Raw genomic sequence first — 19,367 nt, 5'->3', positions numbered from 1 at the left:
CACAATTTTTGCCAGTTTTGTCTTGAGAGGGTCCCTAACAACATATATTGTTTTCATTTTGTTTGTAAGTGTACCTCATAGTGGAAAAAAAAAAAAAAGGAAAATGTACATAGGTCAGCATCTATGTGGTATACGTATGATACACACTATACACCACTAGGACAACCAATGCCTTTGAATGGAAGGAAGGGGGGATGAAGTTGTTATAACATTGGAATATTAAGTTTTTTTTTTTTTTTGTCTTAATGGTAATTGGTCTCTGAGGATGAAGGGGGTTCTCGACCCTGTTCGCACCTCTCTTGGCTATGCCACTGCTGTACATCAACTGAAATCATACATTCCCGCATTTTGTGTTAATTTTGCACATAATCAATGTTCTGTGATATATATATAGATCTTTGTTTAGTAATTGTTCTTGTTTTGTAACAGTTGGTTAATAATATGCCTGTTGTTAATAGGTATTTATGTGTTTAGTTTGTTTCGATGGTATTACTGTATATGTGTGTTTAATATGATCAAATAAAGAATGAATTAAAAGAAATTAATCTTCATCACTGTTTTCGTCCACTACTGGAACAATTTCGGTTTTCGTGAACATTTTACTGAGTATTTCAGCTGGTTGGATGATTTTCGATAAGTATCTCGCATGTGATAAATAATACACAATAGCAGCAACGTAACAGCAGCCAACAGTTCTTCTGCCATTAGCGCATTCACATGCACAGTGTATTACAGCGTTTGCACACGTCCCCGACAATGCCGGAACCAGGGCTGCTTTGCACACGCGGCCGGCAAAACCGGTGCCAGCTCCGGTAATGTTGGTGCCGGCGCTGCTTTGCACACATATCCCGCTAATGCCGGTGTCAGTGGCCTTTTTAACTTCTGTTTCCATCATTTTAACATCTCTTTAAATTTCTCAAAATTGAAACAGGCTGAGATCACGGCATTCAAAATAATAATAATAATAATAATAATAATAATACTACTACTACTACTACTACTAATAATAATAATAATAATAATAATAATAATAATAATAATAATAATGGGTTCTGTAAAGGCAGCATTGCGGTTGCCTATTCACTTAGTCCACAATCGTTCTATGGAGCAAATGCCAGATTAGACACAGAGTACATGAATATTTTTATTATGATCTATAGGGTGAAGTAACATACAACTACAAGACTGGCAATTTTCTTGTTCTGTTTGTGCTTTTTCAGTTCTTTCTGTAGTTGTGTTTTAGTTTTTATTTACTTTGATTTTATTTACAACCTTTGTTATGCTTGGGAATGCCTAGTTCTTCGATTATGATGGAGATTTAAACCCTTGTTTTCTTATTATGAAGGTTATTCATACCCTGCATACTGGGTTGTATAATTAACAGGATAAACACTGGGCAAGTATCCTAGATTCATAATTTCTTCATATTTCCATTTTGTTCATTTCAGCCATGTTGATTTTTTTAAATTATGACTTCATATATGCTAAGACATTCTCTATCAAAACGAATCTAATGACCCCTTTGTTTAAACCGTTTAAATAAGTTTCGGCTGTAGAAGATAAATTAATATACATACATACATACATACATCTCACTTTCCGCGTTGCCGTAGTTGCGTAATTCAAACAAGATCTGAATTTCCCTTGCTGAGAATTTATGTAGATAGCAAGCCGCTACATTTATGGTGCCTCACAGCCATTTTGATTATTTCATTCTTCATTATATATTGAAGTAATGTGAAAAAAAGAAAATAACAGAAAAAATTGAAGTAAACAAAAAATCCAAATACAGGAAAAGAAACAAGAATACACAACGCCTTGGCACTCACTCACTGTAGCTAGATTGAAGAAAACTATCAGTAAGCCGGTTCCGGCATTGCCGGGAACGTGTGCAAACGCTCTTATGCCCGAAATTCCGATACTGTTAGGTTTGTATCTGATGAAGCATCTATATGATGTCCAAGAAATGTGTCGAGATGGTACTTCGAATTTGAGCACATTTTGTTCAGCCTTCGCAAATTCGAAAACAACGTTTCCATCTTTATCTAGCATTTCTGCTAAATAGGATACGGCTTGGAAAAGTTTATATGACCCTGTAAAGAGAATCTGCAAGTCCTTTTGGGTCATTTTTGGAAAACCAAGAAGTTCGTTGGAAGTGATAGTGCTGAAAGGTACATTTTGCCGGATCCAGCCTTTCCCTTCTGCTTCAGTAGCTAGAAATTTTCCATGTCGTTTTGACTGTGCATTCTTCGCAAACTGTCATCTGTGTATTCCACATCCGATTGTAGCCTTTTGCCATATGAATTATTTAAAACCGATGCAATTTTGAAATAAACTCCAACTTTCGGTACAAGTTTGTTGTCTATTTTGTGATCTAACAGAGTATATTTCTGTTTCAGCATGCCGTGCACCGATTCAACCGCCCACCGAATTTTGGTAACAAAACGAGATTGGTTAGATTCTTGAGTAGTTAATTGCTTGCGCTTCCCTTTTAAAGCAGGCATCAATACTACGAAGTTATTTTCTTCGAGATAGGTTTTCACATCTCGGAAACCACGATCGAGTACAAACTTATCTCCTTTTTCTAGTAATGCATACAAACCAGTTTCGTCTTGGATGAGTGATTCCAGAATTTTTGCATCATTTTCATTGGCACGGTAAGGTCCGAGCATATCTACTACGTATCCATCAGTAGTACAAATCGTAAAAGGCTTCCAAAGATGAACTTTTTTCTGGCCAGAGAAAGGTTTTCTTTGGTATTGATTATTTGTACTCTTTTGATGTCGTGCATAGGTACACATTAAATTAAAAATAAGGAGTCCGCGTTGAACAACTTTTTTTGTGATTTCCGTTGTGTGGTTATTCAATAGGTCGTCTCTGTTAACACTCTTAATACCAAAACGAGTTGAAAGATATCATTTTCAAAAGATGTAACCACACTAGCACAATAATCGGAAATTGTCTGTTCATGTTCTATACCTAATATGGAAGCTAACATCTTGTTGGAATTTTCAGTTCGTAGTTTGAAAAGAAACACAACGAGGGCTTGAGTTACAGACCGCGACTCCCTATTTCGCATGGAAACCATCATGTCTCGCAGTTCTATAAGATTGTCACAAGATAGCTCCGTAGCTGTTCTGAAAGACTAAAGTCGCCAATTTTATCATACAATGTGGAATCACATTTCAAGGAAAAGGTTTCCATTATCTTTGTCAATTCTGAGACACTGAGCTTGGAAGTATGAGAATGCACTTTTACGTTGTTTAGATCCTCCTCGTAAAACAGATTCTTAATGAGATGGGTTCTACAACATCTATTCCCAACTGGAATAAAGATATGTTTTTTGATGTAACAATGCATTCGTGCATCGTCAGGAACTACAGTGATATTGTTCGTAGAAAAACATAAACAACAATATTTATCAGTAGCGACAGTTCTTTGCATCGGAATTTCAACGCACTCCTCACCTGTATTTACTTTGAGGCTTACTTCGAATAAGGATCCATCAGATAATGATTGAGAAGGATCAGATTCACTTTCTGAAGAGTCCGAATCTCTCTCTCTCTCTCTCTCTTTTTTTTTTTTTTTTAAATAGAAAGTTGACATTTATTACATAAAATGTCGTTGACCTCCAGTTCCCAGGTACAGCAGATATTTTTTTTTTTCGCCTGGAGTTCTCTTTAAATCTTTTCTGTTGCATCCATTACATACTACACGTATCTTAGGCATGTTTAGTAGCCCATTTATTTAACGAGATTCACTTAAATACTTACAGTGAATAAGAAAGTACAAAATTGAAAGTTTTCCGCAGTGATCCGAACGTCCTGAAGTTACGACGATAAGTAATAACAGGTCTTCAGTGTCGACTTACACTGTATAGCCGTGGAACTCTTCCCCCTCCACTTGTAGCGCATGCGTATCTATAAGTACTTATGGAGAAGCATTCGACCAGCTACTCGGTCGGTCGGTTTTGGTTTACTCACTAACAGTTTATGAAAACCGAAATTATTCCAGTAGTGGACGAAAACAGGGATGAGGATATTTTTTTAAAAAATTTCAATTCATCCTTTATTTAATCATATCAAACACACATATACAGTAATACCATCGAAACAAACTAAACACACAAATACCTATTAAAAACAGGCATATTATTAACCAAATGTTACAAAACAAGAACAATTACTAAACAAAAATCTATCTATCTATCTATATCGCAGGACATTGATTATGTGCAAAATTAACACAAAATGTGGGAATGTATGATTTCAGTTAATGTACAGCAGTGGCGTAGCCAAGAGAGGTGCGAACAAGGTCGAGAACCCCCTTCATCCTCAGAGACCATTAAGACAAAAGATACTTGTTATAAGATTCCAATGTTATAACAACTTCATTCCCCCCCCCCCCCATTCAAAGGAATTGGTTATCCTAGTGGTGTACAGTGTGTATCATACGTATACCAGTATACCACATAGATGCTGGCCTATGTACATTTTCCTTTTTTCCCCACTACGAGGTACACTTACAAACAAAATGAAAACAATATATGTTGTAGGGACCCTCTCAAGACAAAACTGGCAAAAAATTGTGGGTCCCAATTAGTCTTCCTTTTTTTTTTCTTTTTTTGAAAATATTAATTTTCAACCCCTAAAAATTTCAAAACAATATTTTCCGACTTTTCTCTTGTTGAGAACATCTAACATTTTTTTCATGCAAATCGCTTGAGCCGTTCAGGAGGACCAAAAAAAAAAAAAAAAAAATCAAATTTACTTTTCCACCTCCTAACACCCCTCCTCCTAAAGCGCTTGGAGGGCTGAACATTTTGGAAACAGTTTCTCATAAATGTTAATCGATACTGTAAATTTGGTGCAGATATGCTTGGGAGCAGCTTTCACATGCTTATTCCGCTACGCCCTTTGAACTGCTCATGAATGATGTAGATAGATCCACGAGAGGCTACCTAGTCAATGGTTAGACGCCAGTTCAGACAAATCAACTGTTCCACACGCTGCACTGTTGCGTCAGTTCCGTACTCAATGAGGTGAACAAGACACTTCCGACTTGTGACCTTATTGATTGTTAAAATGAAAAGTAATTATATTAACTTAGTATAAATCTAATATTGTTACTCGAGTCGACTAGATGACAATTTGGTATCCAAACACTATACAACACAGTATATAAACCAGACAATAATTACCATGGATAATGCAGCATTTTATGAACTTTACTGCCACTCTACCACATACATAATGTCATTTATCAATAGATCTCCATCGTCCCTTTTTTAATCCCAGGATCCAGTTGTATACTTCTCACCTAAATTGGTCACATTTAGCGATCCATTATATCTGTGCGCAAGTCTTCTTGGCCCACATAAAATTAACTTAATATTCTTCAGGCGTACACTTCCACAACAGTAATCTTGACTAACTGCAGTTGGCTACCCGTAGGCTACTGGGACACAGAATGGCTTCTTTCACGCCTAACGCACAGCTATTTACTAGTAAAACATGCGTGCTGTATATCAAATAGTATTACGTATTTCGAGTTTTGTCACTTATTCAGATACTGAAATTTGCATATAGTTTACGAATGTTGTCTTTTTTGATACAGGTAGCGTATAAACGATATATGTTACAACAAGGTTGACGTATCGTCTAAATACACACTCGCTTTCACAAAAACCTATTTCTATCACTCCATCTTTTTTAAAGTTAAAGCCCTTCACAATTTTAGAATTAAATTTAGTTTGTCTTCCTCACCTTGTCTCCACTGGAGTAAAAGAAGTACTTGAGTTTGACTATATTACAATGTTCCAACCGTCTCATTATCTGAAGCTCTCGGTTCTGAAAAATGAAAAATAATAATAATTTTAGCAAATATATAATTAACAGAATTAATTCGACTCAAATAAGAATTATATTTTCTAATCTATAAAGAGCAGCAAATAAACAAGGACCAACCTTTTGGTTGAGAACTATGCAATGAAAACAACCCTACTTATTTATAACAAATTATTTTTACTCAAAAACGATTACTCTCCATGCTTGTGCAAGATTGATCAGAAGAAATAGTGATAGAAAGCACCATCTGGTGAAGGTAATGACGACTTAAACCAAATATGAACGCTGTGAACTCTTAACAAAGCCTTATGTGAATAATTATTTGTACAGATTTGACAGTTTTGACAGCAGTAAACATGAAATGCTTTGGCAGGAAGTCGGAAGTGTAAGGGCCGCCAGTACCACGATCTCTCGTGTATAAATATAACGTGTGCTGCTAAGTTTTGTTCCAAGCTTATACGTGAATAAAATGTGAAATATACCGTGACAAAATCATCGTAGCACGCGTCATTCCGACTAAGATGAACTGTTAAGCTGGCGGTACTTAACATTTCTGACTTCCCGCCAAAGCTTCCTGTGTCCGCTGTTGTCAAGACTTACATTTCGCCTACTTTGGACCCACCCTGAATTTTGTTGGGTATCTGGGAAATATACCCTGTAGGGAAAAACCTTACACACAAACTCCACTTTGACGAACTACGCATTTCTGGATGGCTTATGTATGACTTCCTTCAAGCAGACGCGGATCATCCCTTCGTGGTTTCTTGAATTCAAAATAGTATGTGTTAAAATTGAGCTCTTCCACAGGTGTGGTCTGCCCAAGTTTTACTATGCACTTTTCTCCACAAGTTCGGTAGAGTTCATTAAAATCCTATCCTGTAACCTCAGATATAAGAAGGGTTGATTAACCCTAACTTAACTATAATTTATTACATGTAAATACAAGTCAAATGACAGTATCCTTCCGTGAATTATATGCTAATTCACAAATTTAAAGAGGATTAACAACTTTACATTATTGAATAGATCTTTCCACTTAAAAAAAAAGTCACAAACGTTAGTTTACTCCAGGGTTAGGTTTCTTCAGACGAATTTCTGAAAATGACACAGCTGACGTTGTTCATACTTCATTAGCAATTCTACAAAGTGGTGTAAATAATGTTCTCATGAAAAAGTCCACAAGGGGTAGCCTATGATATTTGTGGAAATTTTTTCGAAGTATTTTTTTTTTCTTTAAATGACATGTGATTTTGTTCATATCCATAAATAAATATTTACGTAATAACCCCACAATGTGGTATAAGCTATTCCTCATGAAATAATTTACAAGGATAGTTTGTCCTTGAAAGAGGCATAGCGGAGATTTTTTTGGAAAGTGGCCCAAGCAATTTTATTCATATTTATGATCATACAATAAAGCACAACCCACTTAAAAAAAAAAAAAAAAAAAAAAAAAAAAAGTTTACTCTTGGGGATATTTACTTTCGGACAATTTCCCCAAATACGACTCTTGCGATCTTGTTCATATTTCATAAATAGATATTTCCGTAACACCTTACAATATTATATAAGCCACAAGCCATTTGTTATAAACAGATCAACACGGGGAATTTCACTATTGGGAGCGTGATCTCAAAATTTTCGGAGAACTCCTATTATGTATACAGTATTAGCCAGAATGGATGATGATGACACCCCAAATAAGTGTACGCTTATGAATGCACAAGAACATTCTCATTTAAATACTGATGTACATTAACATAAATGATACATTTCATTTTAAAACTTCTGTAATCCAGACGTGTTTTATAGCTTCTCTTAATTGAGAAACTGAATTGGGGTTACATTCAGCCACTTTTCGCTTTAAGATGACCTAATAATTCTCAATAAGATTCAGGTTAGGAGAATTTCCGGACCAAGTTAAAAGAATTTGAAACCCGCTAGTTTCTAGCCATTCCTAAACAGCTTTTGTCTGGTGGCATAAAAGCTCCATAATGTTCGAAGTGAGTGCACTAGTTGATCTCCATAAACACTGGTAACTTCTCTTCAAGCACATTGAGATAGTTCCATTCATTCATGCCCCTTCAGGCATGAACCACGATCCAAATCTTCTTTTAGCAGAAATGGCACCCGAGGGTATGAGTTTTGAGGCATTCTTTACAATGGGAATGAAGTAGGGTTGCGAGTGCCTTGTAATGGGAGGCCCTCGTATGCGTCTAGAAAAAGCATACAATTGCGATACTTGCGTCTCGTCCGAAAACGTAACTCCATTGTTCAGCAGCCTATCTCTTCCTTTTTTTAAAATCTCAATCGATCGGCAATGCTTTTGGCCAACAATTAGCAGGCTTATAGGATTTGAAATTGACACATAACCTCCTACATATTGTCCTTTAGTTAAGTAGATTCCTATCTTTTGGTAAACCAGCCTGGATTGTTTTGGCTGATTTTCTGAGTGACTTCTCTGCTGCTAAAAGAGGGGTCATCCACACGCTTAGCTGTGTACTTCTAACGTCCTTTTAGCTTTTTGTAGCCATAATTTCCAGTGGTTTTGAAACTACTTATTGATCTGGCAATTGTCTTTTGTGCCAATCGCAATCTGTCAGCAATTTGGCGAGTACTGTAGCCTTCTTCACTCAGAATCTACTTGTGCGCTCATTTCCAGTGAATTTCTTTTCCCAAGCTTAGTTGCTATTAATGCCCTTCAACGAGAGTAGAAAGAGAACAATTAACTTTAAGTCGGACACGTCACACGCCTGGGTTGGCAAAGGTTCACGCCGCAATGCTGGGCTGTTGACGCTGTGTTAGAACGAACTCTTTATTACGTAAGGAGCACTAAAATGACAATGTGCCTAAGCTGAACACACATTAATAGTGTATAATGGGCAACCTCTCTAATATCCAAGGAAGGCAAATTGTTTACGCTTGGTTATATAGTGCAAGTGCGACGACTGCCTACAAAACTCTACAAAACTCAAGGCAAAACCACATCGGCGAAGAGGTACAATCCGCGGCAAAAAACCTGCAACATGAGCATATAAGTTTATTATGAAATGACGAAGTATTTTGCTCCAAAATAAGTGTGCACGGGAGGAGACCGAGGCTTATCTTGGCGTGATTCGTTCCACTTAGACGTTATGTTCATTCCCTGTGCTGTTAGGCGTAGTTTCACAATCAGCTTACATCCTCGTGTTGCAGGTTTTTTGCTGCGGATTGTACAATGGTTGGGAAAACCCTCAGTAACAGGTCCTCTGAGTATTAAAGCGGATTGTCAGTCAGAAATGTCGTGCAACTGCGGTGCAACTGATGGAGGAACTCAAACAGTACGAGGTATCAAAAACGTTTCCAGAAAGTACTTTATTTACCTACGTTTGCAAATCACCTTGCAGTACTATACAGCGCTCTCAGCATTTCTGCTACTGCTGGAATGTGTCCTAGAAGTCTTCCTTTCGAAGCATATCAAGCACCTTCTGCGATTTGCGCTGGATCTTCGTAATGGTATCGAAACGGCGACATTGGAACTCGATCTTCAGTTTTGGAAAGATGGCGAAGTCCACAGGAGCCAAATCTGGCGAGCATGGTGACAGTGAATTCTCGTCATGAAGCAGCCAGTTTTTTTGTGCGCCACAAATCCGGTCGCTTTCGCCGAATGTCTTCTCTCAGACTCCTTAAAACCCAGCAGCGGAACTCGCTATTGACGGTAGAGCCCATGCGAACAAATTCGTCATGTACAATGCTGTGAATGTCAAAAAATATTATAAGTATGGATTTGGCCGACTTCCTCGCCTTTCTCGGTCGTGAAGATGATCGGCCCTTCCAATGTGAAAATTGTTGGTTTCTCCCACGATCGTACCCGTACACCCATAGCTTAAGTTTCGTCACCGGTAATGATTCTTGAAATGAAGGACGGATTATCCACGATACGCTCATGGAGTTCTTGACAGACTTCGATGAGGTGTTCCTTCTGTTCCTGGGTCAGCAGCCTGGGAATGAACTTGGTAGTAGTCATGTATTGTTCTCCGATGATACTTTTGCACAAGTTGCCGAATTGTTTCGACATTTTTGGGTGCTGTACTCATTGAAGATCTCCTGATCTCTCGTCGTCTTCCAGTGATGTTCTTCCGCTCTTGAAGCGCGCGTGCCACTCAAAATACCCTGAACGATTCATTGCAGCATCGCCGTATACTTGCCAAATCATCTCTGTGGCGGATTTGCCAATTTTACGTAGAATTTCACCTCCACTCGTTACTCTATCTTTACTATCCATGATGAAATCGCAGACGTGGTAACACAAGAATAGCACGTGGTGAGAATAGCAGCTCTTGATAAACATAGGACGATGTCTCTTGGCATACTAATTTAATGAAGGTCGGTGCTCCCTGCGCTTGTGCGTGCAGCTTTGCGCTGCCATCTGCTGGCGTGTTACACAACTACTCTGGAAACTTTCTGATACAACCTCGAACATCTGACAGCCTGTGTCGACATGGTGGTAACGAAGAAACACAAAAACTTGCTCAGTAGTCTCCGAGCTGTGTTGGTAAGTCTGCTGTAGGGCAGTCAGATCTAAGGTACGTATGATGAAAACAATACATAAGCAGATGTCGAACACTTCGTGTAGCTCCACAGGCCGTACACAATGATGGGTCTTTGCCGCGAAGTAGAAACCCATGTGTTAAGTGTAAATGTCTAGTGCGAAGTCGTGTTAGAATTCGTTTCTTCTGTCGAGAAGTCCCTAAGCTGGTGGTTCAGACACCTAGTGCAGGTTTGAGTAATGTAATTTATTGTTAACTGCTGAGCTAATGCAACTGAGCAGTGAATAGCGAATGCAGATCTGTGCTGGGTATGGGATGAAGCTCTCTTCCTTCATGAGCAACAACTTTCGCTGCACGGTCTGCCTCTTCATGCCAACATTGGCTCGGAACCCAGCAGATTTGTACCTCACATTCCTGTGCTAATAGTCTATGACACGGTAAGAGGATTTTGCTGAACGGATGTTTACTTTTACATCAAGGAGGCTACTCTGAGAGTCAAAACAGATTAAAATTCTGCGTATAAGACATGCTGAGACATGACGTGAAGTTTGTAACATTGCAACCAGTTCAGCAGTGAATAATGAAGAAAAGATATGTAATTTAAAACCGTAAGTACGTGTAGTTGTAAAAGAGGGACATCCGACAGAATCAGCATCTCTGAAACCATCAGTAAAAAAAGACTGTCAAGTCTTGAAATTGCTTCGAGAGAGAGAGAAGAACTCTTTTTGAAATTCGTGAAGGCTGGTGCTTGGCTTCTTGTATTGAGCCATTTGGCAAGAAATATATGGATGAAGTACTTTCCATGGGGATTAGGCAGAAAACCAACTGCTATAAAGTGGGGACCTTTCACGGCAAAGTCATTCGAAAGTCCCAAAAGGTCTATTAGCGTTAGGCCATGCTTGACAACGTTAATAGCGGTAAGACATTCATTTTAGATTAGTAAAATAGCCGAGCATCATCAGCCGATGACGGCACTCAGTTAAAGATAGCATATGCGCTTTATAAAAGCTGGGAATAGGACAGCTGCGGAGTGAACCAGTTGCCAAATGTATGCTAAGAATATGTGGCAAGTCTGGCGGATCCATAAACAATGCACATACATAGTCTAACTTTGAACGGATTAATGTGCGATACAGTCGTAAACGGACAATACGATCAGCATCCCAACAAATACGGAACAACACTTTTAGAAGGTAGAGTGTTTGTAGACAGCGATATTTTAGTTCTCGTAGGTGGACAGTCCAAGTCGGTCGGTGATCGAACTGAAAGCCCAGAAATTCGATGTTGTCAACAAAATCCAAATGTATATGGCTCACACAGAGATCCGGGTGATATGCAGTTGTGTAAATGACAAGTAGACAGTCTTGTCGATGAAGAAAGTAAATCCTGTGGTTCTTGACCCCAACACGGAGATCACAAGAGCAGCAATAAATTGACAGATCGTTCACATACTTGCAGAGGCGGTCGGAGGGTGTGAATACTAATCAGAAAGTATCGATGTCATCAGATGTTGCTGATGGTAGAATGCATCCTGAATGCACTCTCAAGATGAACAAGTGGAACGAAGTTTTGGAAACCTCACTGCTAACTGGAAAGCAAGAAGTTAAGATTCCAAATATCACACTAAGCATGCATTGATCTTTTTCTCAAATAATTTGCATGAACAACTTGCTAAGGCAATTAGTCTGTAACTGGAGCTGGATGTAGTCTATTTTCCATGTTTCAGGATAGGAAGAATATATAGATGTGTTCAAATTATTAGACTCACGCTCGAAAAATGCAAAGTTGATGTTGCAGTCCTAATTTCGGAGTTCTAGAACATGTAATTTAACGGTTAAACCACCAACACAGGATCCTTCATTTATTTACTGTATAGTTGAAGTGGTGATAACGCCGTTGAACAGCATATGACATTAGTAAAAAGTAGGGAGTTCTCAAAGTGTTATTTCAGTTGCAGACAGCTATTGTGGTTTCTATCAACAAGTTACAATCTGAAATATTGCAGTTGCACAATGCGTTCAACAGCTCGAATGGGCCAGTTCAAAGTGATCGTGACGTTTTTTGTATATTCATCTTTTATTTTGTGAAGTCCTGTAATCGCGGCATAATGAGAAAAGCCAGACCTTTCTCGGCGTAAGGTGGAAGTTGTCGAAACACTTCTGGCGAAAGGAAGATATACACGACAAATTACTAGTAGAGTTGGGGTAGAGCAAAAATCTGTGAGTAAAATCTTCGTTGCGATGAGGAAAAAGCAAATGTATCAGCCAAATAGGGTTGGGAAGTGTGGGCGAAAACCAGAGCTATCGCTAAGAGATCATCAGAAAACTAAAAAAAGATTCGCTCTGGGAAACAGAAACGCAACTTCTGGACACTTAAGCATAAAAATGGTTGAGTGTGGTGTAGACATTTCGCCTGAAAATATTCGAAGGATTCTTTGTGCTGAGGGAATAAAAGCGCACAGGCCAAGAAAGAAAGCAAAAATTACTCCAATCATTGCAAAGAAGCGCCTCGAATGGGGACGAGACCTAGAACATTGGACTGCTGATAATTGGAGAATAGGTGTTTCAGTGATGAATCATGTTCTTCATGTATGTTGAATGTTTACAATGTGTGTGGCGTCGACCTGGGGAGGAATTCAAGTTAGAATGTCTCCAACAAACCGTGAAGCATCCTACTTCAGCATGGTCTGGGGTGTGATGTTTGTCTTCGGGCCTGGGAAACTGTATATAAACGAAGGAACAATGAAGCGCAACCAATACCTAAAAGTTCTTCAAGAAGAATTGCTTCCTCAGAATGCAGTCTGGTTTGATGACGCACGCTTCATCATTACGCATGCTGGAGCTCCATGCCACCGGGGCAAAACTGTGACAAAATTCTTCGAGAACAACGAAATTAGTGTTCTTCCGTGGCTGAGAAATAATCCTGATATGAAACGGATTGAAAACCATCGGAGCTTCATGAAGGAAAAGCTAAAAGAGAAACATTTTACAACCAAACAACAATTGATCGAGATCAACAATTTGTGGTATCATGATGCTTATTTGAAGTCAAAATGTGCTAAACTCGTATATAGTATGCCACAAAGGATAAAAGACTTAATAAAGAATAACGGATTTCATACGAAATATTAATCTTTGTGTGAGAGATCATTTTCTTGTAAGTATTCCATTTCATTTATTGTTTCTAATTTAGATACATACACTGTATAGTATTTATATTTGAATGTCACGTACGCATTTGTTTTATTGATAGTACCATGCCCACAAGAAATTAGAACAGAGTTACAGAACAGTAATTCAGACTAAGTTCAAACGCGTTTTCTGGCGTAAGAACAGTAAAATACGTATTCAGAAACTAAATGTCGAGTCTAATAATTTGAACACGTCTGTAAGCTTTACGCCACGCAGCAGAGAAGGACCCTTCAATCCAGATACAATTATGAATGTCTGAAAGACGTTTGCCAGTGGGAGGAAGATTCCGAAGCATAGCATAAATGCATGGAGTCTGGTTCAAGTGCAGTGCTTTTAGTGTAGTAAAAGCAGTGATAAGTTCAACAGAAGTAAAAGACTAATTGTAATAATCGTTATTTGGTGATGTACAACGTAAGGGTTTACATTCGGCTCGTGCTTCAACTTACAGGAAATCAGGTGAAAAATTAGTCGAACTAGAAACTACAGGAAAATGCTGATCCAATTCAATGGAAATTCACTTCTGGTCAGTGGGGAGTTTGTGTTGCATAAAGACCGTAGAAACGTCGACGGAAGTTGAATAACTCAGGAGGCGACGACCTTTGAACCAAACAGCACTCACTGGAGACACAATTGCGCTAGTTACGTCGTTTAATAGGTCGCAGTTTAATCAAGTAGCATGCTCTCGCCCAAAGGCGTCAAAAACTGTGTCAAATTGTCTGCAGTAGGAGCACGATTGAAGCGAAGAACTGCGTGGCGTCGTGGATGAATAGCTTGACGGATTTCTTCCAATCACCAAGGAACAGTACCTTTTCGAAGAGCCCCATCTAGCAATGGAATCATGGCATTAGCAGCAGATACCACACTAGCGTGGAAGGCCTCAAGATGTTCATCAACAAAAAGCTGAGGGTCTGGAATAAAGGCAAAGCTGCCAGAAAACTGTCCCCAGTCTGCACAGCGGAGATTGTAACGAGGCAAATGAATAAATTGTAAAGAATTTGATTTAATGTTTAGCATCCCTTTCAGCACCGAAGCTATATGAAACATGGGCTTACAGCTTAACGTGGGATCCGAATTAAACCGAACCCGCGTCCCCCACGCCGAGGCACGTACGCTAACTGCTTAGCCACGAGGGAATTCGTATATTATAAAGAAGGTAGCTCAGTGACAATGATCGAAAAGTGATTACTGCCACATAAATCTTGGTGAACATGCCACTGACGATTAACAGCAAGTTGTGGGCTGTAGACAGAAAGCTTCAGATGTTAATAAATCTTGGTGAACATGCCACTGACGATTAACAGCAAGTTGTGGGCTGTAGACAGAAAGCTTCAGATGTGAATATGTTCTTGTAGCAGTGATAAAATATATTGGACTGCCATCGTTTAATAAGATAAGGTGTGAAGTGTCGAGAAGTTCATCTGGATGGAAGCAGAATAATATTTATCCTGTATTTCAGCTGCTACTCCGCCAGCTGAAGGATCATCACCGTCGTTGTCATGGCGGGAAACAACATAAGAGCGAGTAGCAGTAAGGTGAGTTTCTTGGAGACAGAAAATGTTTCAACTCTTCGAAATGAGTGGAAGAGCCATTATGAGTTAGAACTAAAAGCGGCTGAAGGTTTACTATGTTTCCCCATTTTATTCTTACCTTTGAAAAGATCGAAATTACCAAGATCGTCCTCACCATACCTTCCATCTTGGAGGTATCACTTTGCGGGACTGAGTGATGGGTGTTTGAGTTTTCTTAACCGGAGGATCAAAAGACTGTCGACGTGCAGGTGTCTGTTTCACAGTAGATGTGGTGGGAGCACCAGGCTGAGATTTAACACATCAACTGAACGGTCTGATGTAGAGTTTGATTCTGTAACAGAGGACTTTTCAGGTCGTTTCGACGTAGATGCTGGTACACTTTAAGAATTGTTCTCTCAAGAATTGTTGAGCAGGATTCTCAGAAATTTCTTCAGAAATAGTGGTAGTTTGAGTAACAATGGATATTGGTGTCTGATATCAACAGTCTGTGTTCCGTGCGACCAAGTTGTTTCACAATACACGAACATGTGGAGGTAAAACAACTGAGTACTGATATCAACGGTTTGTGTTCTATGTGGCAAGTAATTTCACACCAAACAAACACATGGAGGTGAAACTATGTGCCAATTTGATGTGGCACTTGGCCTCAACGACGGAAAGATTTTCAGTAATAGTAAGATAATGGATTACTTTTTCATCCTTGACATATTTAGGCGGTACATTCTATGACGTAGATGAGTAGCCAAAATGCTGACATTTAACCCTTTTAAGATATATCAGTTTTTATTACGAAATGATAGTGTCTTCAAAACTCGATTAAAAGAGAACTAAGAAAGCTATTTAGTTCCGTTTTATTATTATTATTATTATTATTATTATTATTATTTTATTTTACAAGAGGGGAGACATTGACGAAAGCCTTGGAAGAGTCTATACGCTTCCGAGCGTCGGAACATAGGGGAGTATGACATCATCATTTTACAATTCCTTTATGAGGTCTAACTTCAACATTTTTTGGTGACCTTCTCTTTAACCCTATATTTCTGAAGTTTTATCAGTGGACCCTTTAGTTCTTATCTGAATTTTTTCGAATCTCTTCGTCAACACAGAAGGGGGGTTCAGAGGAGCTAAAGGGTTAAAAAAAAAGGGATATTTCTTGACCAAAAATCCCACTTTCGCGATTATTGCTCCGCTCGGGTACATGATAGAGACATCTGAGTAGTACTTCCTGAAAGTCTACTCGATTCTGAACAAAACGACGTATGAATCATCATTCTACGATTATTACGGACGTGTCAGGGATTTTTTTTTTTTACATAATATCCTTTTTGTTACTACTGTAATTTGGAGCGCTTTTCCCACATGGGAAAATATTTTCCCCGCCCTTAGTATTGAAGATAGGAGATTGGTATTTGTCACAAGTAATTAGTACCACAAGTACTATTTTTGCAAGTGATTTCCAGATCTGTAATTTACCCAGGGCCGCGCCAGAGGGCCTCAAAATGAAAAAAAAAAAGGATTTTTCACAAAAATTCCTATTTTCCTCAACTTTTCCCTCCTTAGAGACATGTGAGTACTACTGTCTGAAAGCCTACTCTATTTTGAAGAGAACGGCGTATGAATCGTGATCCTACGATAATTAGGGACGTGTCAGGAAATTTTTAAATTTTGTAGGGTTCATTTTAGGGAAATTTTTGGGTGTTTTTTGATTCTCTCCCAACATGGGCAAAAAATTTTCCCGCCCTTAGTATTGAAGACAGAAAATTCTAATTTGTCACAAGTAATTATAAACATACCACATTGACTTGACACTCAGTCTTCCGTTTCAGGCGCTGCTATCGGCTGAAGGAATTCCACTCTCTTTCGCTGAGTCTCTCTCGCTTAGCAGCTGCTGAACACTTATTGGCTCAACGCGTGGGTGTGTCGGGGTGAGAGCTTTAGTTCGCATTTTTGCCACGGCTCAAGACATTTTGGCAGCACAGTAGTACACTACGTAGTATTTTTCAAGATTTTTTCAGGTTTGTGCGCAGACCTAGGGGAGGGGGTTCAGGGGGCCCCAAACTTTGAAGGTTTTTTTGTAAAAAAAAAAAAAAAAAAAAATCCCGATTTCCCTTCAAGAAAATCCCCTCAGGTACATGATATGGACATGTGAGTGGTACTGTTTGAAAGCCTACCCTATTGTGAACAAAACGACGTATGAACCATAATCCTACGATAATTATGGATGATGCCGTACCTTCTTGACTGAAAGTCAATAAAAACACCTAAAAAAATTATCTTAAAAGGGTAAAATCAGCGAAATGAGAGGAATGTATGGTCTCAATTTTAAGCGATAATATGCTACAGTAAGACTGAGAGGTGAGTGTGGGATGTTAAACGTAATGGTAGAATCTGTCGATTGTAGGTTGCCACTCTTGTGGGCGTGGACTCGCTTAATGTTCACAGTATGCTGCAATAGCAATTCATCCTTGATCTCAGCTTCCGACAAGCTTCGAAAGACAAAACAAGTAATCACGGCTTTGCTTATATCCAGTTAATAATACGCTTCAACTTGTATTGGGATTAGTGATGTGAGGTGGAAAATTTTCTGCTATATTTTTCCGGAATGTTTTCCGTTCTAAACAAATATCAGTGATCAAGTAATAATTCTTCATTAACCATAAAACTGACTGAATTCATGTATAGAAATGTTAAAAAATGAAAGACTGTTTAAAGAATCTGAAAATTTTCATGACAGAAAATTTCCAGTACTATATAGGAACAAGTAAAACAATTTTTCATGAATCGAAAAATTTTCTTTCGTGTATGGAGAAATCGAAAAAGATTTTATGGGTCGGAAGATTTTAATCATTTTTAAGCAAAAAGTAAAACAACTTTGTGAATCGGAAAGTTTTATTGCTCTATAGAAACAAGTGGAAAAACTTTTCATAATCCGGACAATTTTCAGTATTATGTACAGTGATGTTAGGTGGAAAATTTCTCAATATATTTAACTGTACATTGAGCTATAAAATTAAATTCCTATAGGGGAAAGTTAAGTAGCACCAAATTGTAATTTTCCAATTAGCTTTCGGGAACCGGAAAATTTTCTATTTCAAGCTGGCAAGTAAAAATTTATATACTGTTTCTCTCTCTCTCTCAGTGTAAGTGTGTGTGTGTACTTTGTAGAATACATAATACTCAAAATAGTTTGTAGAATACATATATTCCATCCCATTGTTTAAAATGTAACAAGAAAGCGAAAAGAAACCTTTGTGAATTTATCAGTTATTTCAAAAACAGAAAATTCCACGATTTTTACACATACAGGCCTGCTACGTAATGAAATAACTACATAAAAATTCCTTATGAAGATGATTTTTGCATAACACAAAATAAGAAGAAATGTTTTCATTTTATTATGTTTAACACTCGTAAATTATAACTTCGGTATTGGAGTTTTGTATAATCAATATCTTAGAGCAGATATTTTGTATTGTAAAACAACCATTATTATATATACACAAAATGTATTAGAAATAATAACTATTCGATAGAACAATGTATATAAGAAAAAAGAACTGTGTTTTTTTTTTAAATTTTGTAAATTAAAATGAAATTACTTGTTGCTTTTAGAACGCAGCGCTTTCTTTCATTATTTTACGAGGCGCATCCAGAAAGTAAGTTTCCCACGTGTCCCATAGCTAGGAAACGGTATGTTGCGCGAAGCGACTACGTGTACGTGAGAGAGTACGGTCCTAGCATGACACATGCACTAGCGGAACTTCCCTAGTTCTCTCAGTAGCGTCGTGGCAGTGGTTGAAGATGGACGTTCTTATTCCACCTCCCGCCGCGTGTGAAGTGCGAGCACTGATAAAAGTTTTTGAATGCACAGGAAATCCATCGTTAGCTGTGCCAGGTCCATGGGCCTACCTGCATGAGCAAGCAGTTCCTGCAGATTTTCCGCTCCTTATTGCACACAACTGTCACGGAGTGCCTGTTGATCAAGAAGTTTTGTGTTGAAGCAACTGACCATAGGGCACAAAGCAAAGCGCACAGGGTCAGCATTGACATTTTTGCAACGATACAGCTGACGATGGATTTCAATCGGTGCTACGCCCTGTGCATTCAAAAACTTTATCACTGCTCGCACTGCACACGCGACGGGAGCTGGAATAGGAACGCCAATCTTCAATCACTGCCACGACGCTACTGAGAGAATTAGGGAAGTTCTGCTGGCGCATGCGCCATGTTAGGACCTTACTCTCTCACGCAGACGCAGTCGCTTCGCGC

The 19,367-nt window shown here is 38.6% G+C and overlaps 1 protein-coding gene across 7 annotated transcripts in view; it reads right to left on the bottom strand.

Moving 5' to 3' along the window:
* The window catches only part of sgg (glycogen synthase kinase 3 beta homolog shaggy), a 241,100-nt gene that overhangs the window by 60,056 nt on the left and 161,677 nt on the right, over nucleotides 1-19,367 (bottom strand). For all 7 annotated transcript variants that reach the window (XM_081771792.1, XM_081771793.1, XM_081771794.1 and 4 more), the window contains one exon: nucleotides 5,766-5,849. In XM_081771792.1, the coding sequence (XP_081627918.1) occupies nucleotides 5,766-5,849 (84 nt within the window). The remainder of the gene's footprint in view (nucleotides 1-5,765; nucleotides 5,850-19,367) is intronic.

This window comes from Thermobia domestica, chromosome 9, assembly GCF_964235325.1.
Source record: "Thermobia domestica chromosome 9, izTheDome1.hap1.1, whole genome shotgun sequence".
NCBI classification, from domain to species: Eukaryota; Metazoa; Arthropoda; class Insecta; order Zygentoma; family Lepismatidae; genus Thermobia; species Thermobia domestica.
Note: the sequence above shows the minus strand (reverse complement) of the source record. Positions and strands in the feature narration are given on the sequence as shown.